We start from the raw sequence: 22,634 nt of genomic DNA, 5'->3' as shown, positions 1-22,634 counted from the left end.
CATGTGTGCTCTATATTATGGTGTAATGTAGAACAATGCATGTATATAGTAATGCTATATACTGCACCTGTCTGAACTCATCGAATGAAGTACAAATGTTTTAGAGATTGAGAGCCCAGCATCTCCTCTAATCTGCGATTGGTGCCTATAGGACTGTCTCACAAGAAGCGGTTTTTTTATTTCTGGTATTAAGTCTATTGATATCCTTGTGACTGAGTGTCAATTATGTAACGATGCCAAGAAGGTATGCCAATTTATCTCTGGATACATATAAGATACAGATGACCCTGTTCCCATTTACGGCAGGTCAGGTGGATTGAATCGTCTGATAGCCATTCTATGCATGGTATTTCTCCTGATGTAAGAAGTATGCAGGTAGTTAGGTAGATTTTCCCCAATTGGCAAATTACAGTTTCTTTCTGAACATGGGCTTTTTGAGATAGGTTGGCCAAATTTGGTTTGATTAATTCAGACTTGGAGTTTGATTAATTCAGAGTGTAGGCCATTGATTATGTGTACCATTCTATATGTCAGGCCCAGGTAAGAAGCTAAACGTACTAAAGTAGCTAGAGAGCTTGTGAGGATCAATTCTGGTTTTGATCTGCAAGTTGATTGGAAAACCAAAAGGAAATGGAACATAATTGCTCGTTTCTTTAGATTTTTAGCCCTGTGGAGGATGGCTTAGTGAGCCTGATGCTGTTCTAAATGTATAGATAGAATAGCAACCCGGGTGGCTAGGGGCCTGCCCACCAGGGGGAGTTTAAATTTTAATATTTAAATTAAAATTATCACGGAAAAATAGGATGAACAAGAATTCAAACTAGTTAAATTATAATTCATTAACAAAAAAATTACAATATTTTTGTAAGATGGTGAAAACATATTTTAAAAATGGATGGAGTAATCAGGCTAAACAACTTTTTCTGTGAAAAAGTTAATGAGCATGCTTGCAATAAACCAAACATTAAAATATTACATTACGTTATGAACTTCAATATTTTAAAAATAAAACAGATATCTCGGACATGACAAGAACTATAAAGATGCTGACTTCTTTTAAACAATAAATAAATACACTGCCCTTACAACTTTAAAAAAAATCAATCATCAATCAAAGGGCAGAAATTGTATGGAAATGACAATTTCTGTGTTTTGATTGAAGGGTTAATGGTAACAACAAGCAAAGGGATCCTCACTAAATTAATTCTGTCAATAAGTTCAACAGACATTATTTGAGATTACATGATTCTGAAAAAATAATGGGCAAATAAAATTAAATTTTTATTAAAATATAAACTAATATTTTTTCTTTTAACAACTTTCTTAAAATTAAAATATGCAACCAGAAAAATAAATCACCAATGCATATAATAGTTCACATAAATATTTAAACTTACCACAGTGATGCTCACTGCGTCATCAAATTGTTTCATACAAATACTAACAAATGCACTTCCCAGTAACAGTAATATTAGTGGGTTCTTGAACTGAAATAAAACATAAATCAATAAATTACTTAAAAATTTAAAAGATTCTTACAAATAAGCTAGGTATACTATCAAGAATTAATAATATAAATAGCTTGTATATTCAATAAAACCTGTTGAAAAGGGAATTTAGATTCACTAAAATTCTTGTGTATAGTAGAATATTTCCTTAGTTCCATGAATTTCAGTAAAAACCTAATATAAATATTTACTACAATAAAAGTACTAGGTTAACATAGAAATGGAACAGATTTCTACTGTAATTAAATATTTTTGACACGTACTAAATATTTCTTAAGATATAATCAATATCACCAATAAATACAGTTTTTGGCGTGTGAAATTTTTATTGTGTTCTGTAACTTTTTATGCTGAATTCAAAAATGCAATAAGAATTTCTCCATCACAGTTTTTGTGTGATAACATTTCTGAATTATTGCTTTTACAGCATTCTGTGTACATTTGTAGGGAAACTTATGTATATAAAAGAATATTTTAAATGACTTCTAATAGAAGGTGGGGTATAAAAATAACATTATGAAGGGAGTAGCTGTATATGCACGATTCATTTACTGTAGATTTTGAGATGTTAGCATAAAACAGTTTTCTAAGCCATACAATTAACACATCAGCATTGTTTAAACACTCACTGTGTAAGCACATACTGTGGTTTCATTCTGTTTAGTGATTTAAAAATACTGTGTCAAATCAGTAATGTTAGTGAATAAATATGCCAAGGAAGTGCAAAAATGATCTGGATAACTTTTGTTACATGCATGGAGATAAGATATTTAAATTACAATAAACATCTATATTTTGGCTGTAAACTTGGGGATCAAGATATGTAAGTACTGGTCCCCTCACATCTGCTGTTTGAGCTGTGTAAAATGTCTGACAGACTGAGCTAGGGTGATCGGCACATGAGTTTTGCCATACTGATGGTATGACATGAACCACAAGACCACTTATCAGACTGTTATTTCCATACTACAACGATAAAAGGAATAAGCCATAAATCTACATTCCTAGGTAAACACACAGTGCAGTATCCAAATTTACTATCTGCTATAAGGCCAGTGCCTCGTAATGAGGACTTATCTGTACCGCACCGACCCACACATCTTTTAACTTAGAAGATTAATCAGAATAGTTAGTCTACTGAAGTTTAATATGAGGAGCATGAGCTTACTTTTGAATATTCTCTGTACTGACATTAAAGTGTGTTTCTTTTGTAATAGCCAGAAAGAGCTTTAAGATTTATATTCTGAAGAAAATAGTTTAGTGTACAATAACAATATTTATGTTGCCATGGATGTACATCATCATGAACATTATACAGAATGGAAACTGTTAATTTAAATTCTTAAAAACTAGTATAAAGGCTATGCTTTTCACCATGGCAACAAATTTCCTTCTGTGCTACTAGCTTGTGCAACTAAAATGAAGGAAACATATGTCAATACGAAAATGCTGTTATAAAAAATTCAATAAAAGTATCATTGGACTGTACATTGCGATTTAAAAGTTATTGCATTATTAATGGGTTTGCAGCTACACTAAATGCCATAAATTTTTGTGTGAATGGGACAAGACAAATCATTAAATGGCCAAAAGGTGCAGCAGTTACACCTGGACAGAAAAACGTTGTATCCCTTACTAGTTAACTCGAAAATGATTCTTCTATCTCCACTCCTTACAAAATTGGGGCTTTTCAAAAATTGTTAACATGATGGATACTAATGATACTGGATTTCATTATTTGAAAGAAAAATTTCCTTGTGAAGGAATTTTTGAGGGTCTCCAAATAATAATTTTGATTAGAGATGGATAATGTGAAAAACTGTTGAGCCAAATCGAAAAGTCAACATGAAGGTCATTTAAAAAAAGTGTTGTGCCAACTTTATGGGAAATCCTAAATCCCCAACTACTACATGTAGATGAATTTTACAGTCATAAAATATATGGGGTGTAATATATTCCTAAAAATTAATTTCTTTGATTCACATCTGGATTTCTTCCCAGAAAATCTTGACACTGACAGTGATGAGCACAGGGGACGCTTCCACCAACAAATCTGTCATGGAAGAGAGGTACCAGAGGCAATTAAGTGCAAGAAAGCTAACAGATTATTGCTGGACACTAAAGAGGAATGTTTCAAATGCCAAACAGAAAAGGAAAACAATTACCAAATTTTAGGTAAGTTGAATAGTGTCCTCAAAGTTCACTAATGTACTACTACAGAAAAATGTGGAGATGGAGAAAATATCTATTGCATATTTAAATTCAGCAAAAAAATTTCAATTAGAATCACATATTTTGTTCACTGTGCCAAAAAATTGTTAAATTTTGTTCCATAGTACATATGATAAATTTCAAACACCCAGAAACATTTTAGTTTCATTATCCCAAGAGACAAACTGTATAAACAAAATATATTAAATTTATAGCTGATTTATAATTTCTTTTTATTACTTTTTTTTGTTATTACATCGAGATATTTTCAAATTTAACTCATGTAAATGGACATCAATGAATAATTATCACAACAATTATAGAGACCAAGACAATAATAGTAGATCTGATAAATTATTCATTATATCACATGAATAACCTCTTAAATACACTTCAGATCTAATCTTCCAAATCACATGAAATTTACAAATGAATGTATTAATAATGCTACAATAGAGGATAACAATATTAAAATCTAATTTATAGAACAAATCTATAATTTATTTGTAACAGGAAGTTTCTGTAGCAAAAAAACTAATCAGCATTGTTTAATATTAATTTTTAAAACCAGACGTTTCTTTCTGTAACAATCAACAAAATGATAACGTTCAGTACAGATTAAATACGTGATTTTGTTTCTTTTTAATAAATATTCGACTATATGAAGTATAACAATAATTGTAAGTAATTAAAGTTTTTATTTTCAAGCTGATTTAGTAAATAAAATTTAACTGCTGTATTACGATGGTTTTCAATTTTCATGATGCTTAATTTTAACAGTTTTTTTTAAATTGCAAAGCAGAATGTATATGTAATAAATGTACTAAATTTAGAGTAAGTAATAATTTAAGTATACAGCTGCTGCTTTTTCTAATTTTGTTTTTTAAGTTAGTATGAAAAGGCCTCCTGATTTGTCATTTATGTGTATATATATATATATATATATATATATATATATATAGATTACAAAAAATGTAATTTACGTAAATTAATATATATATGCACACACACACACACACACACACACAACCATTTTATTATATAAGAAGAATAATTTACTTACTGTATACAAATTTAGTAAGTACTTAAGTATTTTTTTCAAAGGCAATACTATAACAGAAAATTTATTCAGGCTCAAGAAATTACAGTACCTAAGGTCTGAAATAAGTTCTTGCTATATACTTTCTTGTTACAAATCAGACTGGCTGATGATTATTCAATAAGAATACAGTGGAGATATGTTAATTTTATAGTACACATTTTTATCTGGTCCATTAATCATTATTTGCTTGATTAATCATTTGAAGGGGAAAACAGGCCTTCCAAAACATAAATCTTTGTTTAATGCAGCTAAGTTCTGTGTAGTGGCTACTTGGGCAACCAGCTTGGCAGGGTGGAACCATTCAAAAATTCATATTACAAAAGTAAATTTTTCAATACTGCTTTTTTGTAATATCTTATTACAAAAAAGTTTAAAATAACAAATTTGATCTCTCTTTGATACCAAACCTTTTCTTTTTCCTGTTTTAGCCTCTGGGAATTACCATTTAGGTATTACTTCAGAGGATGAATGAGGATGATATGTATAAGTGTAAATGAACTGTTGTCTTGTATAGTCTCAGTTCGACTATTCCTGAGATGTGTGGTTAATTGAAACCCAACCACCAAAGAATACCGGTATCCACGATCTAGTATTCATATCCATATAAAAGTAACTTACTAGCCTTTACTAGGACTTGAACGCTGGAACTCTCGACTTCCAAATCAGCTGATTTGGAAAGATGTATTTCACCACTAGACCAACCCGGTGGGTTTGATACAACACCTACCCTGCAGAAACATCACTACATTGGAATGCCTTGACTGACTGCTGATTTTGTCAGCCATGCTATATCAGGTCCCTTGTGATTGCTGCTACATTAGTATCTGAGTAGTTTTAACTTGGCTGACTCATCTCTAGGTAAAATATAGAGAGGAAGACATTATTGAACATATACTTCTATACTACAACTGAAAATACTGACTGAGAAAAAGTGATTAACAAGCTAGGATGTCAGGCATACCTTAATTAAGTATTAACTAATAAAGGAATTTAGGCTCTAATAATATCAAATCTTGGCTTTTAGTAGCAATGGTGCACAAGGCAAACAGCTACTGGAGAAACTTGATTCTGGAAGCTTGTACCAAGCAAGAAATGAGGTTTAGAAACAAAATTTTATTATTTTAAAGACTGATGGTTGCAGCAATACAAGGTACAGCTAATGCAGGATCGCATATAATTAAAGAACAAAACACTGAACAAATTGGCGTGTGCTGTCATCAATGACAAGGTGTATACATTCATTCAACATGGTCATGGTGTCAAACAACAGTGCATCACTCTGTCCAGACTAGTCCTATCTAAACAAGCAGAGCACATTATCAAACAATATGGGTTACCAAAAATCTGTTGGTGGTTGGTACCATACAAACTGACAACAGAGAACAAAAGATGACAAAAAGTTTACTAACAGCCTGAAAGTCAGGATAACAATAAATTCTTTACTGTACACAGAAATGTGTACATTTGAGTAGATGTTTGATGAGTGTCATGCTACAAAATCTACTGAGCTGATAAACACGATAATGCTTAGTCACACATTACTCATACTATCACCAAGGTTCTTGGGAAATTGAGATTCGTAGTTAATTCCTCCACCTCCACACTCACCAGATTTGGTGGTCCTGTGATTTTAATTTCTTTCATATTTAAAGAAAAGTGTTAAAGGCATCTTAAGCTGCTCCTTGTTATTAGAAAGAGTAATTTTAATTTTAAAAAATTCTAATATATCAATATAGTTTTGTATTCAAAACTGAATTAAAAGACACAAATGATCTATATTGAATTTTTTAATTGTTTTAGATATCTTCATTAAATAGGACACAAATAAAATTCTCCTAAAAGATCAAATAAGCATGAAGTATGGTCAAAATAAATTCACTAAAATCAATTAAGGAAAAATATTTTTTGATTCCTGTACATCCAAATAATCGGAGATTAATGTATGCTAAAAACATACATTCAAAATCATTAAAATATGGAGCAGTATAATAAAAAGTGGCATTACATAAATTACTAATTTAAATGAAAATAAATAAATGTCATAAACAACAAATGCTGTTTGTCATTAATAAAAATAAACACAATCTAATTTAATGAAGAAATTCTACTATACTTAATCAGAGGAAACTGCACAACAGGTGTAAAGAAATATGGCACTCGTTGGGAAGGGGCCAATGCATTCTTCTTTCTTTACAACAATTTAAAACTGCTTTAGACACAATTATAGACATAAATATATAGTACTGACTGCACACATCACGAGATTAATTTGATCTTTTTTACATTAAAAAAACTCTTATTTAGGCATCACATGAGTTCCTTGTATGTCTATTAAATTACATATATTTTTTAAAATGAAAGTACATAAAATTTTATTTCATTAATAAAATCTCTTATATTTTTATATATTTTTTTTTATGGTTATTATTGGATTATTTATTGTAAATTTTTTTTACAATCAGAGGTTAATAATTATTAATAAATTAATATATTTAACAAAAAAAAGGAGATGAAGTCCGATTCGAACCAATGTGCCTTCCCCTTGATCCAAATATTTTATTAATTAAAATTTTACTTGGCTATAACTCTGAAACCAATGAAAATAAGTACAACGTATGATATATAGTTGAAAAGCTCTCAATGAGAGCTTATTACTGCAGTTAATAAAATGTCCAAAATGCAATTTTATTTTTATTTAGGACTTCTTTGGAGACTTTTGGTTCAGTCGATTGCAATCAAAGAGGAGGTGCACAACTAGATGTTACAACAGTTCTAAATCCAAAATTTCAACATCCTATGGCTAATCATTTTTGAGTTACAAGAGATACATACATACATATGTACGTACAGATGTCATGCTGAAACTAGTCAAAATGGATTCAGCGATGGTCAAAATGGATAATTCCATTGAAATCTGAAAACCGAAATTTTTTGTGATCTCAATACTTCCTTTACTTCATACAAGGAAGTAAAAAAGTAATGTATTAAATTTACTATTAGCTTTAACCTGTTGTGAAAATAGTCAGCAGTTCTCTCAGTATCAAAACATCTAGTGAAGTATTTTATCTCTTCTTTGCATTACACATACAAAATATGTATACTGAGCAAAAGGTAGGATAATACATATTAAACATCAACCAACATACATTACTATTAAAGTTTTTAAAATTTCAGTTTTATAATTTTCTTCTGTAATTCATTAACTTCTCAAATTCATTACCTCTTGAAGCATCATGACTCATGACATCTTACTAAACATCTACCTTTTTTCATTAACAAAATAAAAGTAATGAAACTGGCTAAAGCTTTTTTCCAAGAAGAAATAATCAAGAATTTGAAAATATGAAGTTCTACTGTACATACATTTTTTTTTCATAAAAGAACTAAAAACAATTCAAATTAAATATAGCACCCTCTTACAAACGTATGTACCAATTTTGTAATCATGACTTAAATGCAATATTGCTTGTTTAGAAATTAAAATAATACAGCAAAATATTCATTAAATAAAATAAATAACAGTAAGTCTAACAGTTAACAATTTTATAAAATGAAAAAACAAGGTATTATAAAAAGATTACGATCCTAATATTTTTTTATAATAAAAAGTACTTATAAAATTATGAATTAGTGGATAAAAATATTTACTCAAGTAAGAAACTTAATTATAAAAGAAAATTAATGCTTGATTAAGAATAAAACAAGGAACAACAAAATACAATAATTTATTTGTAAAATCTTACAAATAATGGAAACAATTTCTTACTTGTTCAATATATTTTTTCCATGTAGGATCTTCTTCTTTAACGGTAAACTCATTATAACCAGTAAGTTGTCGTCTTAATTGTGCTTCTCTCCACCAGAGTCCAGAGCGGAGATCAACTCGAAGCCTTGCTGCAACCTCCTCCGCACCAAGAGCAGCGGCTTCATGTGTTTTTAGCCACATATCCTGCTCTGGTGTCTGCAAAAAAATTACAAAATTGAATAATGTTGATAGTAAAAAATTCTTAAAAAAAAAAATTTATATACAATAAAAAATGTTGTTCAATGAAGATGAAAAAACCTGATAGGAAATACCGATTTCAATCCATTGTAATAAACCAAACATTAGTCATCAGTGACTTGCTTCATATAAATGTAACTAATTATTTCATATAACAATCAAAACTGAATGGGTCTGACCATTTAAACATAAAACAAAATATAATCCTTGTGTATATAATACAAGTTAATAATATAATATACAATATAACAAGTTTTTAAAATAAAACAAAATAATTGTTATTGACTGTTTAAAAATCTAGTTTAAAGAAAAAACAACACCAATGAAAAAACAACACAATGTGCTTTAAATGAGGGAGAAGAAGAGTTAATTATCTTCTCAGATATAATTTTAGAAGTGAATTGGCTATCAATTCCATTACAAGTGATAAGCAATAAACACACGTTCTACAACACAATCTACATTTGTTTTTTCAACACGTATAGTTGAATTTAATCACAGGAAGCTATGACAAATATTAATCACAGTAATATTAATCTGATCAGATGCTATTTTTAATTTAGTTCCTTTCACAGGATGCTGAACATGCATTTCATGTTAAGTAATATATATGCTGATACAGCTTGATGCTCATAAATGATGCAGAGCTATTTACCTGGGAATATTGATGTTCAAGGACAATAATATGCGTACAAATTTAATTCTATTGATGATTTCCACCTGATTTTATAATGATCTTTTTCTGTTATGTGTGGGTTCCGTTATGTGTAGGTGTAAAATAACAAAAATTATTTTAAATTGTAATAAATATTTAGTTGTACTTGTACATAAAAGATTAAGTAAGTCGGTACGTGATAAATTATGGCAATTTTCAGTCATTTGTTTTCAAGCAATAAACAAGCACTGTAATTTAACTTTAAAAATAATATAATAAAAAATGAATAATCATTAAAAATGCTAATTACAAATGGCACAATGTAATTAGTTAAATATAGCCTGAAACCATAAACAAAAACAAAAACCAAGAAAATATAGTTCATGTGCAGAATTAAGTTTTAGAGCAATCAGCAACCCACATCTCAGCTGCACACAGAATTCACACATTATGTGAAACAGATACACATAGACTGTTCCACTTATGTACACGAGTCAAATATTAGTCATACATTAGCTTATCACCACTCTAAGCATTTGAAATACTTCATATACTTAACGGATATTTCATTCATAAATAACATAGTGATAGTTTTAAAGAATTTTTTTTAGTGATAATATAAAATATATAAATACAATCTTTAAATCATCAAACTTAAAAATATACTTTAGAAATGCAAATGAAGTAAAGTCTCACACTAGATAACACATGCCTGTAGGAAAAAGCCTAAAGAATTAGTAACACAGATTGATTTTTAATCAACTCACTACAAATTTTGTCCACTCTTTAATAAAACAGACAGATATCATGCTTTTCCAAGAAATTTTACAGTTAAAATTGTCACTGAATTTATATCTGAAACAATTGATAGAATATAAAATGAAACTTAAAAATGTCCATCCTTTTACTTATAATGGGAAAGATAGAAAAAAAGTATCATGGCATAATAAAAGTAGGGATTTTTTCACTACTTAACTTACGACAAGGAAAAATGTCTGAAAATCTCATCAAAAGAATGGTTTCCCATAAGAACATATGAAAAATTGAGGCTGTGGATCAATAGCAGATTATGAAGTTAACAGGGCATTTATAAATTATTTCATAAAACTAATCATAAATTAAAAATATACTACACATTACATGAGTATATTTCATATAGCTTACTTTTTAGTTAATGTAATGTTTTTTTTTAAATTTTTTATCATTTTTATTTATGCCAATTTTAATAAAATGTAAACTACTTTAATGAAGTTTTTAAAAAAAATATTCTCAATTTTATAAACAAATGAACATGGACTATATCATGAAATAATGTAACTATTCTTTTTCTTGAGAAAATCTAGGTAACTGATTATTTTGTACATATTATGATTAACAGAAATACTCGATTACACATCAGATTACTCAGGGTAACATGAAATATAAGACCACCTGGAAGAAAGACATTACATTTAAGTGATTAAGGAAATGTTGTGGCCAGACATTAGACAGTTAAATTGTTCTGTACAGGCTTTGACAAGGTTAAGGTTGCCAATGCTTATTAGTGTTGCACCAAAAAATGAAGAATCTATATAACACAACACACACACATACACATATATATATATATATATGTGTATTATATATATATGTGTACAGGCTTTGACAAGGTTAAGGTTGCCAATGCTTATTAGTGTTGCACCAAAAAATGAAGAATCTATATAACACAACACACAATATATATATATATATATTGTGTGTGTGTGTTTTCACATCAAAATATGTAAAATGAATAAGAATCAGCTTGGGTATTCCAGTGAAATTTTACAGGAAACCTATTCAAATAATAACTGGTTATTTAGTTTGCATTATTCATACACATATATGGGGAACAATTATTTTTTTATTATAAAATCAAACACTAACTTGCACATATTTTTACATGAAAAATGAAAAGGATGATATAATTAAAATAAAACTGGCAAAATATTTCATAACTTTCCTGGTTATGCTGATGGTCGTCATATAATATATCTTCCACTGCTTTTTCATTGAAAAACCTTCTGGATTAACAATTTTTGTTTGTTAAGGATCGCTTCCTTATAAACATTTTTTGTTAAATTGTCCCCGCAGAGTAAGGGAGTCCCAAAATCAAAAATATTTTTATTTGAAATTTGGGAATTTAGATGCTTAAATCTTATTTTGGTAATCATTATAATCAATAAAAAAACTCACTCAAGTTTTTGCAATTTAATCATTACGTGTTCTTTTTATTTTCATAAAAATGTTTAAACATAAGTAACAAAAAAGTTTCTGAATCTGAATCATCATGCATCATCAACATTTCCAAATTTCAAATAAAATATTTTTTTATTCTGGGGACTCCCTTACTCTGTGGGGAAAATTTAGTAAAGATTTTTTATAAGTGATTCTTAACAAAAAAATTAAGAAAAGAATTATCTAAAAAAAAATTGAAAAAATTAAGTGTAACTTTTTGAAAGTAATGAAAAAAATTGCTTCTTAATTTGGGCGCAGGGTGTATTATAGGGACCAAAACTACTTAAATTTTATTTGCCCTAAAAATGGCAAAGAAAAATTTAAAAAAAATTTAATAATAATAATTAAAAGAGTTAGAACAAAATACAAATTATATTTTTTAGAAGAGAAATTAATTTTTAAAATATTTATATATAAGCGTAACAAATTCACTTAAGTAAAGTTTTCTCTAAATTTAACACCCCCTCCAATAAAGGTTAAAACAAGAATGTAAAACTTTTCTGTGTAAGATCTGAGATTTATAATTTTGATAGTCCTACATATTATAGAATACCAAAAATTTGTTAAAAAATACTAAAACTGAAGGGAGATAAAGCAAAAAAAATAAATAAAAAATGTAAGAGCTGGAGGGGGTTGATCTTTTGAATTTTTTGTTTGGATCATTTATATATGCAATATAGGTAACAAATTTGTATTTGTCAAAGTAAAGTTTTCCCTAAAATGCCTCTGAAGAAAATCGAAAATGGTTTTTTATGTAATTCCCCCCCCACCTCTTGAACAAATTAAAAAAAACAAAAATTAATATGATCAATGCTCCATGTGTAGAAATACTTGAGTCAAATTTGAAGAAAATCAACCCTGAGATATAAGGCCAAAAGCAGTGCGACACACATGCATACATTTTTTTGGTCTAGACGAACTAGTTGACCCTAAAATATAAAAATTTACAAAAAATATACTCGCTCTAGCTACATTCACCAGGAAAGTAAAAGTAAGAGGAAAGATACTATTATATTTACATAGAGTTGAATATAATATAATAGCCTACTTCATTTAGAATAACTTTACTTTAAAATATTACACAAACATTTTGAATAAAGTCATTTTATAACTATATGGAAAAATCTATGCCTTTTATTCAAAAGATACTAGGGTTTAAATCAAAGTTAGGCTTCACATGTTTCATACTCTACATAAAAAAAACGGCCAAGTAGCTGTAGTAGTAAATCATCTTGCTCTGATAAAGTAAGCAAATAAATAAAAATTACGATATCGTATAATTAACAAACGATTAAATTTAATTATAAACTATAATACAAGTAACAAATACCACAATTACTTAAAACGCACTTGAATCAATAAAAAATAATTGGCAAAGTAAGATTATAAGAGACGTAAAGAAAAATGTTATACCTAATAATACTATAAGTTGTCTTATAAAATATTAATAAATTAAACAAGAATACGTAATAAAGATGATTAATCAACTTAAAATTATGCTAATAAATTATTTAAAAAAATACAATCATTGTAGTTACATATGTATCTAGTAGGTAAAGTGTCAACATAAATGTTAAATAAATAAAAGAATTAATCAAAATATAAATGATACATGTAACAATAATCATCAAGCATATGTAAACAACATACAGTTGCTTCAAATAATAACATATAAATATTTTGAAAGTAATAAAGCATACATATGACATAAATAAATAAAGCGTACATATGACATATTGTATTATCTTACAACTACCACACCATTATCTAAACAAACGAAGAGAAACTCAAATATTTTTTATAACATAATAAAATAAGATATTAAGAATTACTATCACATTAAATAATACATGATATAAAATTATTATTACAATTGACAAATAAATAATAGAAAACTATTTTTTTCAAAATACAGGTAAATAAATAAATCAAAATAAAAAGTAAGAATAGAAAAAAATGACAATTGAGTAAATAAAAATGATTTATCTATTTTACCATTTTATGAAATATATTACTTTTGAGACTTCACAAGATTAAAACTAATTAAAAAAAATTAAGATTTAAAAGTCCAGATTAAACTAATTTTTAAAAAATCTAGCTGAATAAAAGATAACTAAAATATGATCCCGAGTTATTATATATATTATACTGCGCATACAAAATCCAACTCATTACTTTTAAAAATATTAAAATATATATTTTTTATAAATGTACATATATAAGAAATAATTTTAAAAAATAAAATAAATAATATTTAAAATATATATATATAAGAAATCACAGTGGTAAAGTTCATAAATTCTTAGTATGTATACTCTTACAACCTAATGGTCCTGAATCATGTTAACATGCAAATGACCAAAGCCATATTTAATAAACTAGTTTGTGCAGATCAGTTTAAGAACACTGGATGCAATTTTAGTACATACTGTTTGCATTTATTGTTTATTAATGACCACAAAACTTAAAAATGTAATTTAAAAAAAACAAAACATAATAAACACAAAATAACTTGCGGTGAATAAAACATTTCACGACAGAAACATTTCATCAAAACAAATCTAAAAGGTAATGAAAACTGTTGATTCAATAAATAAATCTAATTGGACTGAAAATAACCAATACCCATATTCAGCTTGGATAAGTGTAGTAGCAAAAAAATAACAGTTAAATGAATAATTTTAGAACATAAAAAATCTATTCAATATAATGAGGAACAGGCAACCCTTATCACAATCTGGAAAATTCCACCATTGAATACTTAGGAAAAACAAAGAATGGTTACAGAAACCACTTTTGAAAAATATTTTGAAAAAACATGACGGGTCATTAAAAATGTTGAAACATACAGTTGGAAATTTTAGGAACACAGGAGATCAAGTTTTTGAACTGGGAGGTATATTATCTTGTAAATGTATAATCATTCATCAATTAACAGTTTCATGGGCGATTTCCAAGTCAGCGGATGATTTTAGAAACAAAAATTGTCAGTGGTGTTAATTTTTACAAATAAATAAAATTCATTGGAACTCACAGAATATGTTTGATAAGAAAAGTAGTTAATCCTCTATGGCAGTGATTCTTAATCGTTTTAGATCTATGACCTCCAAAAAGTAAAAAAAAAAAATTATAATGAATATTTTGCAATCCCCCTACCGACAGCCCAATGAAACCTGGTTAAAACTATTTAGTTGCGTTGATAGAGAAGAGTATGAACGTGCATGTATGAAATGTAAAAACATGAGCAATTTACAGGTTCCAACTTGATGTGCATTTGTTCCTTGTAATTAGGTATGCTTGCATAATATTCCCTGTGAGAGCATCATGTTTGAACACATTGTGCTCTCAGCAGTATAAAAGAGCTGAAAATCAGCTCTTTAAATCAGTATAAAAGGAATTGCAGAATATCAGTTTAGTTTCAAACATGAAGTATGCGTCTGGTGCCTTTATTCAAGTTTTTATAATTGTATTTTCATTGAAAATAATAATTGAGATTTTGGTTATTTAGTAAGCAGCCAAACAGTTTAATTGCTTCTTTTTTTTTCAGTTAGATTCTTATGCAAAATGGATAAATCTGTGAAAAAACAAAGTGAGCCATCTACAACCAGTGAATCAACTGGTAAAAAGACAAGATTGTACATTAACACTTATTTAAATTATAGTTTTATCTCACTGAATGGAAAGCCACAGTGCCTTGTTTGCTTTCAAGTCCTCTCTGATGAAAGCATGAAGCCATCAAAATTAATTTCTCACTTAGAAACTAAACATGTGGATCATAAAACAAACCTCTGGAATTTTTTGAAAGAAAATTACAGTTTAAGGAATGAACAAAATTCTATTTGTAAATGAAGCCATACTAAAAAAAAGTACACTTAAAGCATCATATCTCATAGCATTAAGAACGCGTCAAGATGTCCAAACTCCATACAATTACAGAAAACCTTATATTACCTGCTGCAATTGATATGGTCAATGTTTTAATAGTTGTGGAAGAAGAAAAAAACTGAAAAGAATTCCACTTTCTAATGGCACAGTATCACGGCGAATCAATGACATGACTGCCGATGTTCAATGTCAGATAATTCAGCAAGTGAGTTAAAGTGAATTTTTTTAGTATTCAATTTGATGAATTACTAAATAAGTATACTAGGTTATGGCAAACATTTCTGAGTTCTTGTTTATTGTGAGATATGAATGTGATAGGGAGAGATCAATCAAAGAAAATGTGTTGTTTTGCAAATTAATGCCATACCTGGTCATGCAACAGTATAATCTATGACTTTTTATGAAGCTCTAAAAAATGTAACACAGATTGGACAAAATGTATTGCAATATATAGTGATGGTGCAAAGGGGAAAACAGGAAAAAACAGTGATTTCTGAAAAAAATTAAAAGATCGTCTTACACCAACGGACGCACTGCTTCATTCACAGATATGCTGTTGACAAAAAAAATATGCTGGAAAATCTCAAAAAAATTCTTTGTTAATCTTAAAAATGGTTAATTTTATTAAAAGTTGACCACTGCAGAATAGGCTGTTTGGTAAACTATATGATGAAATTGGCAAAATGAAAAAATTTCTTCTTTTCCACACACGTCAGATTATTACTGCAGGAGAAGGTTTTAACCCAATTACTGAAATTGCGAGATAAATTAATAATACTTTTCCAGGATAAATAAATGCCATTCTCAATGTTTTTACAGAATAATAATTTATTTGTTTTTGTTGGCTTATGTAGCTGATGAATTTTTAGATTTTAATGACTTGAATGTGAATGTACAAGAATGTGATAACATTTTATTAATGACAAAGTTTATGCTTTCACTAAGAAGCTTGATATCTGGATTATTTGTAACAACAATATGGATTATTAGCAACAATTTTCATATAAATCCACTAACTTCTGAATATATTGTGAAACGTTTGTATGAAGAAGACAAAGAAGACACTATTTACCACAGTTTGGATAGCACGAGGATGCATTTGTAAGAGCTAAAAATTAAGCTGGTGAAGAATTTCTTGGAAGATAAAAATGATTTAGAGATGGGTACTGAATCCATTTAGTGAAACTGTTGTTGGAAGTACTAAGTTAGCAGCTGAGATTCACGACCAGCTTATCTAAATGTCTGCCAATAAAATGTTACAACTACAATTCACATTTAAAGATATAGGTACATTTAGGTTTGCTCATTGAAGTGAATATGGAAATTTTTTCATAGAAGCTATGAATATATTAATTATCTTTAGCCATGTCTTAAGTCTGTGAAAACAGTTTTTCATCTATGTTGCGTTAAAAACTGAATATAGGAATTGACTTTTATCATTTGAAAACAATTCACTTTTGTGTTTTTCTAACGTAGATTCACATATGGAGAAACTTTTAAATGAAAAACAAACAAAACTGTCTCATTAATTTATTTTCTTTATATGTGTACTTATAAAAATGTAAGTAAAATGTAAAATTTTTTTTTTCTCATAAAATGAATTCAATGTTTAAATGCAAAGTTGTAAGCTAATTTTATGACCCTCAGGTTGAAAAATGCTGCTCTACACAAAGGTACTGTAATATGGATCAAATTTCTTTTTTTTACATTTTGTGTAATATTTTTTTTATACTAAATTCTTTAAATTGCCTAGGATCTGAGTATTGATGTTCATTAAATATTGCAGTATATATTTTAATAAATTATACTTAATTTTAATCAGATATCCTACTACCAGCTTAAGTTGCAATACTGCCCCTCAGTTGTTTGTTTTAAAAAATAACTGGAGCCTGCAGCTAAAAAGAAGAAAAGAAGTAAACAAATCTAACAATAAAAAGTGCAGGCACTGGATCTACAATAAGAATGTTGTGTTATAGCGACAGAAAATTTTACACTATAATCAATATCAAACTGAATTATTGCAATTTCACATCATTAAACAAAAGTGGGGTTAAACATAAAACACTAATTTTTATTTTAGTTCCTTTCATAAATACCAACTGGAGATTAAACTCACTTCAACTGTTCAGACTAACAGCATATGTTCAAGAGTTTAACTTCCAATATTATTGCTTTGACTTATCAAGAAGAAATAATTACTGATTTGGCTATTAAAGGAAGTAAAAAGCAAGTAACAGGTAAGAAAAAAAATAACTTTTTGTAATCTCTGTTTATTATAATCTTATATTACTGCCAAGCATATATATATATATATATATATATTTCTAATATTTCAAATAACTGATACTATCAATAAAATAATTTTAAAAAGATTGCTTAAATTACTGGATTTTAATCACACTACAGCACAAATAAAAGCGATATAAAAGTTTATTTTTTGTTATCCTAAGAAATTTCCTAGAAAAATATATAGAACACATAAAACGTTTAAAATGAAAATACATTTCGTTTATTAATATACATTAAAAAAAAATTACTCATTAATCATTTATGACATAAATATGATTACTTGAAAAGATTGAAATATAAAAATTTACATTACTTTTTTTTTATTTCGGTACCAATATGGTTCAGTTACAAAAGAAATTTATATTTTATGATGCAATAAAAAATTATTAGTTAAAAGAATCATTAATTGCATTAATTATAGCAATAAACATCAAACTTTAAGATAAAACAGAAAAAAATTATTGTTAAGAATCAGTAAAAAGTGTAAAAACAGATTACAATAATCTAATTATATAAAATTAACACATTATTAGTTCAAATAAGTATTATACATTCATAAAATACAACAATCATTCAATAAACACCCACTATTTTGCTGCTCTGGAGCTAAAATAGTTTGTTTAATCAATATAACATTTTTTTACTTATAAACATAGCATTTTTTTACTTAGCAACATTAATGCACTTATTCCATCTCTGAATCGGCTTATTTATAAATGCTGCAAAGAAATTTTTTTCTTTATGTCAAAGCCAATTTAGCACATTTTTTTTTATGTCATCATTGCTAATAATCTTAACAAGTGGTGCCTTCTTGAGTGGACCAAACAAGTGGAAATCTGATGGGGCCAAGTCAGGACTGTATGGGTGATATGGTACTTCCCAACGCAATTTGTCAATTTCTCAAGTTATCTGAGCTGTATGAGGCTGGGCATTATTGTGGATCTCTTTGTGCTGAGATCCAGGGCATTTTTTTCAATACTGTTACCTTCACTTTGTTGATAAGCATGTCACAGAAATATGCACTGTTCATTGGTCGCTGATCTAGAGAATTGATAAAAATTGAACCTTTTGCATCCCAAAAGATTGTCATCATGATTTTTTCCTCCTGATGGTGGGGTTCAAAATTTTTTCTTGGCAAGTGAACTCATGTGTATCCACTCAATTCTCTAACTTTTTGATTCCAGCTTATAAAGGAGAATCTATGTCTCATCTAAGGTTAGAATACTATGCAAAAAAGCATCATCTTCTTGTTAATTTCATTATTTATATATATATAATTATAAAAATAATTATAATCTTTCAGCAATAATCTCAATTAATTATAATCCGCCAGCTTACAATTTTTCTTGGATGAGAGAGTCTGTGTGAATTTAAACTTACATGAGAATAATACAAAATTTAGTTTATAATCTTCTTATAGAAACAGTCACAGAATATATACACATATTTACACATGTGTGTGTCAATAATAAAACAACTTCCACTCTGGTTACAAGACAACAGCAGCACAGTACACAGATGGGACAGGAAAGTTGGCTAACGCAATTCCCATGGTGCCTAGACATGAAAGGGATAAGGGATAACAGACAGAAAGGAAGGTTTTGGACAATCAAGCCATAAAAGGATGAGAACAAGGTAGTGTCCAGATCCTGGTATAAAGAGTGTGTGGCTGAGTGGCTTTAAGGAAAACTAATTTTTTTTTTAATTCATAAAAAAAATTTGTAATTATAAAGTGTCCCAAAACGAACTGATTTTAAATTTGCCACCATTTTTTTGCAGTAAAACCAGAGTAGAGATTTTTATGCTGTTATCAGTAAACATTGAGGTTAAAATTATGGAAAAGTAGGCACTTGAACAACACGTAGAAATTATAAAAATAACAGTACAACAAGTTTTAAAAAAAAACATGTTTAGTGATAAGACACATTTTCTTCTTAACCAGCTATGTCAATAAACAAATTGTTGAATTAGGAGATCAGAAAATCCAAAGATTGAAGAACTTCCTATGCCTTCTTGATGGGTCACGGTTTGGTACATATATTGGGCTGGGGGATTGATTGGACCTTATTTCATTGAAAATTAAGATGGAGATGCCGTTACAGTCAATGGAATTTGCTATCATGAGAAGATTTCAAATGTTTTATGGCTTAAAATTAATATGGATGTGGAAGACATGTGGTTTCAACAAGACAGTGCAACATGCCACACTACCAATAAAACAATGGAGTTATTCCAAGAAAAATTTAATGGTTGTATTATCTCACAGTGAGAAGATGTGAAATGGCAACAAGATCACGTGAATTGTCACCTTTGGACTTTTTTCTTTACAGTTATTTTAAGGATAAAGTGTACATAAATAAGACACAAACAATTGAGGGCCTCAAAGAAGAAATTTAACACAATATTGCCAACATTTCCCAGCAATTATGTCAACATGTTTTAAAAATGGGCACTTGCCTATTAACGCCACCGCAGCTACAGCTTTATTTAGAAACAAAGTAACCAATCGGATTTCGGCGGAAAATGGACCGATATAGAGTTTAACATAGATTCAAAACAGTCTCTTTATTAATTTTTATAAATGGTTATTTATAATTATTTATTTTATAAATATAATTTAACCAAACTTAACCTACACTCGCTTTGCTCGCTAACCTTGACTAATTAACAGGAGTATTTTGATTATTTAAATAATAAATAATTGCAATAATAACTGAATTTATTAAATAAATACTCAAAAAATTACGGTGTTAATTAGTCAAGGTTAGAGAGCGAAGCGAGCGTAGGTTAAGTTTGGTTAAATTATATTTATAAAATAAATAAATAAAAAATAACAATTTATTAAAATAAATAGAGACTGTTCATTTTTCACCGAAATCCGATTGACTACTTTGTTTTTAAATAAAGCTGTAGCTGCGGTGGCGTTAATATGTAAGTACCTAAAAATGTTTGTCAAAAGAGTGAATATGTGCAGCCAAGGCTGCGGCGCTTATTTTTTAGATGTTTTGTATCACACATAACATCCATGTCACTACTTTCTAATACAGCAAAAATATTAACAATTATCTAATAAAAAATGTGTTTTATTATGTCAGCTCTTTTTGAGACAAGCTTATATTTAACTCATTATCGTACAATTTACTTTTTCAAACTCTAATCTATGTATACATTAATGTAACAGAGTTATGACACATTTAACACAACAGTATGATACAGAATTAATTAAGCAGAAAGCTTGTCCTACAATTTAAAAAAAAAATTACTATACAAAGTAAAATAGGAGTAGATGAAACAGAACTGCCATAATAAAGTCTGATGACGTACGGCCAAAAACATTAATAATGAGATTTTACTGATAAGAATTCTTGACAACCTGATCCTGAGTTTTCTGGTAGATAGAATCAACTAAAGAAGAGTATAAAGAATAAATTAAGTTGATTGTTTAGCCAATTTAATTTAGCCAAATAAATCTATATATACTATCTGATCTAATTAATAATTTATAAACCTTCCCATGAGTAATAAACCTGGAGGAAACAATTGGGCACCTCATCTTTTAAGAAAATGTGTCAGATTTATAATTAAACAGATATCAATATATAACACATTTTTTTATTGTAAATATATATATATAAAGCTGCTCCCAAAACAGTGATTATGAGAAAGAAACAATTAAGAGAGTGAAAACTACAATTAAAATAATTGAAATTTGCAAACCAATGAAATTTTCTTTCAATTTAAATAAGATGTTTTCTTATAATACAGAAGAAAAAAAATTTTCATAAGTAATTCAGATGAAATAAAAAAAACATATACAACAAAAATAGACTACAACACAGCCTAAATTGAAGTGACATTGACTGCTGTGGTCATTAGCCATTAAAAAAGTCCGAAAGTATGTACTGAAAATATAACTATATAAAGTAATTTTTTAACTTTGCCTACAAGAAAGATTTAGTAAACATGGTAAGATTTTGCCAATTTAGCAAACATGGCAAATTTTTCGATTCTTCAATTTCCTATTCGTCACTAACTGAGATGTTCCATGTATTGTGGAATCATCACATAGTAAGGTTACACAACATACAGCAGTTCAAAAAAACCTTAACATTGTTCATTTTATTATTTTTAGAAAAAAATCATGACATGGATTTATGGTAATCCACATAACCTTTAATCTGTGCCAAATCAGATGATATTTTAATATATTAAAAAATGCTATAAGCTTATGATGGCATTAACAAAAGCTTTTTCTAAAACTATTTAATAAACTAAATATAAATAATTAATTATTAAAAGCTACTAAATAAATAAATACTCACGGCTAAAAATAACATATCTTGAAATCGAAAAATTTTAACGATTATGTCAATCATGTTTAATAAATATAATAAAAATCTATTATAAAAATAATAATAAAATTTATAAAAATATTTAATGCCAGAATAAAAGATGCACATCTCTACAAGTGTAAAATAGCTACTCTGATGTTTAGTCACAAAATGTTTTAGAATGATAAAATATGATATATTAAATTTACAATAGATAAGGCAAGATATATCTAAATATAAATATGTTTTTTTTTTAAAACAGCAGCAGTTAGTCATAGCAAAATGTGAACTACCACGTAACCTAATGAGAAAAACAATAACTTCTTTCTTATCTGTAATCGATCTTTAAACTGATTAAAATGACATAATAAACATGAAAAACTATAAAGAAAAA

The 22,634-nt window shown here is 28.1% G+C and overlaps 1 protein-coding gene across 3 annotated transcripts in view; it reads right to left on the bottom strand.

Moving 5' to 3' along the window:
* SPoCk (secretory pathway calcium atpase) overlaps window positions 1-22,634 on the bottom strand; it is a 180,424-nt gene that overhangs the window by 59,306 nt on the left and 98,484 nt on the right. For 2 of the 3 annotated variants that reach the window (XM_075369352.1, XM_075369353.1), the window contains exons 2-3: window positions 8,588-8,782; window positions 1,398-1,487 (exon numbers count right to left, since the gene is read on the bottom strand). In XM_075369352.1, coding sequence (XP_075225467.1) covers window positions 1,398-1,487; window positions 8,588-8,782 — 285 coding nt within the window. Of the gene's footprint in view, window positions 1-1,397; window positions 1,488-8,587; window positions 8,783-22,231; window positions 22,371-22,634 lie in introns of those variants that run through there. The other variant, XM_075369350.1, reaches the window with a different exon arrangement.

This window comes from Lycorma delicatula, chromosome 6, assembly GCF_047948215.1.
Source record: "Lycorma delicatula isolate Av1 chromosome 6, ASM4794821v1, whole genome shotgun sequence".
Classification (NCBI taxonomy): Eukaryota; Metazoa; Arthropoda; class Insecta; order Hemiptera; family Fulgoridae; genus Lycorma; species Lycorma delicatula.
This window is presented reverse-complemented; position numbering and strand designations above follow the sequence as displayed.